General features: G+C 35.5%; 1 protein-coding gene across 1 annotated transcript; it reads right to left on the bottom strand.

Moving 5' to 3' along the window:
• Positions 1 to 248: 248 nt before the first annotated feature.
• Positions 249 to 3824, bottom strand: LOC133179433 (uncharacterized). The gene is made up of 2 exons (XM_061314193.1): positions 3307 to 3824; positions 249 to 1537 (listed from the first exon to the last, which is right to left on the bottom strand). Exon 2 carries the CDS (start codon positions 1352 to 1354, stop codon positions 353 to 355), a length of 1002 nt encoding a protein of 333 aa, XP_061170177.1. The 5' UTR covers positions 1355 to 1537; positions 3307 to 3824; the 3' UTR covers positions 249 to 352.
• Positions 3825 to 4076: the final 252 nt, after the last annotated feature.

Raw genomic sequence — 4076 nt, 5'->3', positions numbered from 1 at the left:
CAATGGTCAAATAATCCAATTAAAAAATGAAGTAGCAATAAATGTCTAGGGTGGGGAAGCTAGCAAGGGTGTGGCATGTGATTCCTCCATTCCCGACAGTAATGAAGTAGAATTCCAATCAAACTTCAACTTACAGGTAAGTCTCGTTTAATTTCCAATTCTACTTCATCACTGTCAAGGTCATTACGGAACCACATGAGATTTTAAAGCCATTTGGCCATTGGATGCCTAAAACAGAAAATTACAAATACTAACTGTAGTATTTATTATGATTACCAGTTATTGCTAAAAAACAATAAATGCATGCTACAAATCACTGTACAATTAAACAGCTTAAACATTTCAGCGTTCTTTAAATTGTTTCCAACACTTTCTGATCAATCGTACAAGTATAATTGTTATCAGTAGTTTTATTATAAAATTTTCCAAATGTTTCTGCTCTTGACCATCCCACTTGTTTTAAAATCACATCAATTGGACACCCCTGAGCTACCGCTGATGAGGTAGACGCTGCTCTCGTGCTGTGCGCGGAGTATACAGTTGTATCAATACCACTTGCTGCCAACACACTTTTTATCCAACGAGAAATCGTTTCAGGCGTTACTGCCCCATGTGGTTTTTGGTAACTAACAAGTAAATTATCTGTGTCACGTAGATGTTTCGTTTTGTCCACATACATATTCAAGTGTTTTATGATACACACATTTTCTTCATGATATTTTTGAAATCGTAGTATCCCTAAATGTTTTCCTGGTCTACTTTGTTTCAACAGTTGATCTATATAAAACTGTACACTATCCGTCGTCAAACACATGTTAGTAATAGATAACATCGCCAAAGTTTGCACACGTTGTCCAGACAATACAGCAAGTAACATCACTGTTTTCAATGTCAGCTGTTTCAATGTTATGTCTTCAATAGAAATAGACTTCAAGTACTGAAGCACCAGGGAAACATCCCACACCTGAGTATATTTCGGAAGAGAAGGTCGACTATTAAATATTCCTTTCATGAAACGCTTAACAAGTGCGTGATTTCCTAATTGTACACTGTCATTTCCTGACAGTGAAACAACGTTCGACAATGCACTCTTCGCTGTATTAATGGCAGAGTATCCTATGCCAGTCTCATACAATTCTGTTAGAAAAATTAACACATTGTTTACAGATGTGTGAAGTGAATTGATGTTCCGTCTACTACAGAAAATTTCCCATTTGTTGAGGTAGCATCTATATTGTTTAGTTGTTCCCCTCCTCCATGACGACATGATGATGCTTGTAACATTTTCCGGAAGTTGGTGGTTTTCAATGGATCGCCGGATAATAGGCACATTAGGAGGTCTAGTCTGTCCCATATTTTGTGAACCGAAGTCTTCCCTGGTAGCATTAGAAGTGAAGGGCTTTTCTTTATGAAGATTGGATAGTCTATTAGCATTTTCATGATTGTTGCATAGAACGGCTGCGTTGGCCAGTTTGGTACTACCACTATTCCAGTTGCTTTGTCTGTATGCATTTTTTGGAGAACTGCTGGAATGATACTGAAAGGAGGAAAACAATACACATTCAAATTTTTCCAATTTAAGGAAAATGCATCTACAGCATATGCCTCTGGTTCTGGGCGCCAAGATACATATTTAGAAATTTGATGATTTATTCTGCTAGCAAATAAATCTATTTCTGGTTTAAACTGAAGTTTATAGATTGCACTTAAATATATATTTTCATCTAGTTTCCATTCATAATCTTCATTAAAATTTCTACTTTCAAAATCAGCTTGACAATTATTTTTTCCTGGTATATGTGCAGAACTTAACCAAATATTTCTATGTAAAGCCCAAATCCAGATTTCTCTAGCTATCTCATTACACTTTAATGATTTACTGCCCCCTTGTTCTCGGACATAAGATACAGCTGTTACTGAATCCATTAACAATTGTATGTGTATATTTTTCTTATCCGAGAAAAAGGACTTTAATGTGTACAGAGCTGCCTGCAATTCTAGTACATTAATATGGAAATTAGCTTCGTCCTCTTTCCATGGACCCCCTGCTAACAGGTTAAGTTGCCGACAAACGCCTCCCCAACCTTTCAAACTAGCATCAGTTTCAATGACCACATCTGGTTCCCCCTTACAAATGGGATTGACTACTTTATGTATATTCTCAAGCCACCAATTAATGTCAGATTTTGCTATATGTGAGAACTGCATCTTACTTTCAAACTGACCACCAGCTTGCTTCAATGCTATTATCTTCTCATTTTCTAATTGCCTATAGAAAAGTTTCCCATGAGAAACTGCTGGTAAAGTAGAAATCAAAGTTCCAATAAACTGACAACATTCTCTAATTGTAATTAATTTCTTTTTCAAGATTGTTTTGCACAATTCAGATATTCTCTCTACTTTAGATTTTGTCAACGACACAGTCATCGTTACTGAATTTAATATAAACCCAAGAAATTCAATACATTGTGAGGGATGCCACACAGATTTATCAGGATTTATGACAAAACCAACTTTTGTTAGCAGTGTAGCAGTTGCTTCAACATTTCTGCAACACGATTCCTTTGTCTCCCCTTGTAAATAAGTATCATCAATATACACAACTGATTGATGACCTTGATATCGCAATGTGGAAAATATTGGTTTCAGCGTTTTAGTAAATATTCTGGGGCTCATACAAAGACCCATGGGGCACGCTGTATACATATAGATCTTAGAACGCCACTGAAACTTGAGATATTTCTGATATTTTTCATTAATTGGGATGCAATAATATGCATCTTTTAAATCTATGGAAGCCATATAGCAATCTTTTGTCATCATTTGAATTGCTGATTGTAATGATTCCATTTTAAAATGGTGATATGCAATATTTTCGTTCAATTCTTGCAGATTACATATCAGCCTGTAAGTCCCATTCTTTTTAGGTCTCAAGAAAATAGGCGATAAAAATTGATCTTCTTCATGTTGACTTTCAACAATAACACTTTTACTAAGTAGGTTTTTTATCTCAATATCAATTGCCAATGATTCAGATTCGCTAAATTTCCTCTGTCTTATAATTCTATCCTGATGTGGACTTGTAATGAATTCGAGGTGCAACCCTTGTATTATACCTAGAATTTCATTATCTGATGTTAAAGACTTCCATTGATCTAAAAATTGTTTTACTCTTCCTCCCTTAAAATTTTTTATGTCTGCATTTGCTTGTGTACACGCGTTAGAAACAAATTGTTGAAACCTATCTTCACATTCTTTTTGCCTTGTTATAACATTATTTACATGAATGCTAGTAAAACTGTTTACCTTATTTACAGTCTGTACAGTTTCTTCTAAAACTTTCTTTGTTTCTTCTTGAGGCTTTGTTTTTCCTGCTTCTCGTTGTTTTGGGCATATTGGTACTTGTAGCCCGTCCTTTTCCAGTTTTTTGACTGATAAGGATCTCTTCCCAGTCTATTTGCTTCTCTGCTTTCTTTCAAAGTTTTAGATAAATCGTCCCCAAATAGCAAAGATGTTACTGGGACGTTTGTGTCACATAAGCCAGCATGGTCACTCTTAAGAACTGGTTTTAATAGTTCTCTTCTTCTGTAAGATATTGATGTGCTAGCATCTCCCAGTAGACAAAGAACGTCAGTACATGCACGTACTGCATCCTCTTTACCGTCTACTGCTTTATCTTGTTTTAATATATATTGCGCAACCTGCATAACCGCAAATGCACTCTTAGTTATGCATGTTTGAATTTGTGTCATTTTCATATCTCTCTTTTTCATGAAACCCACTTTCATGCGCCTCCAAATTTCTTTGTTTATTCTTGGCACCACAACCTTCTCACAGTTTTTTGGTCTCTTGTAAGTACTCTTTTTCTTTTTTATTATTTCTCCAGAAGTTAACTTGGAGAACGCCTTATTAGCTATGTTAGCCAATTTAGGATTAGTATCTGGGCCTATATCATCATCTTCTTCTAATGATTGCCCAATCTCTTCCAACCACTGATCTTCATCATCATCCTTTTCTTTTTTGTCTACTTCTTTGGTAGTTTGTTTGTTACTCAGCCCATTAATAAGGCTTTTAAC

The sequence above is a fragment of the Saccostrea echinata genome, unplaced genomic scaffold, assembly GCF_033153115.1.
Source record: "Saccostrea echinata isolate AGI-Se365-2 ecotype Australia unplaced genomic scaffold, CSIRO_AGI_Sech_v1 ptg000004l, whole genome shotgun sequence".
NCBI lineage: Eukaryota > Metazoa > Mollusca > Bivalvia > Ostreida > Ostreidae > Saccostrea > Saccostrea echinata.
This window is presented reverse-complemented; position numbering and strand designations above follow the sequence as displayed.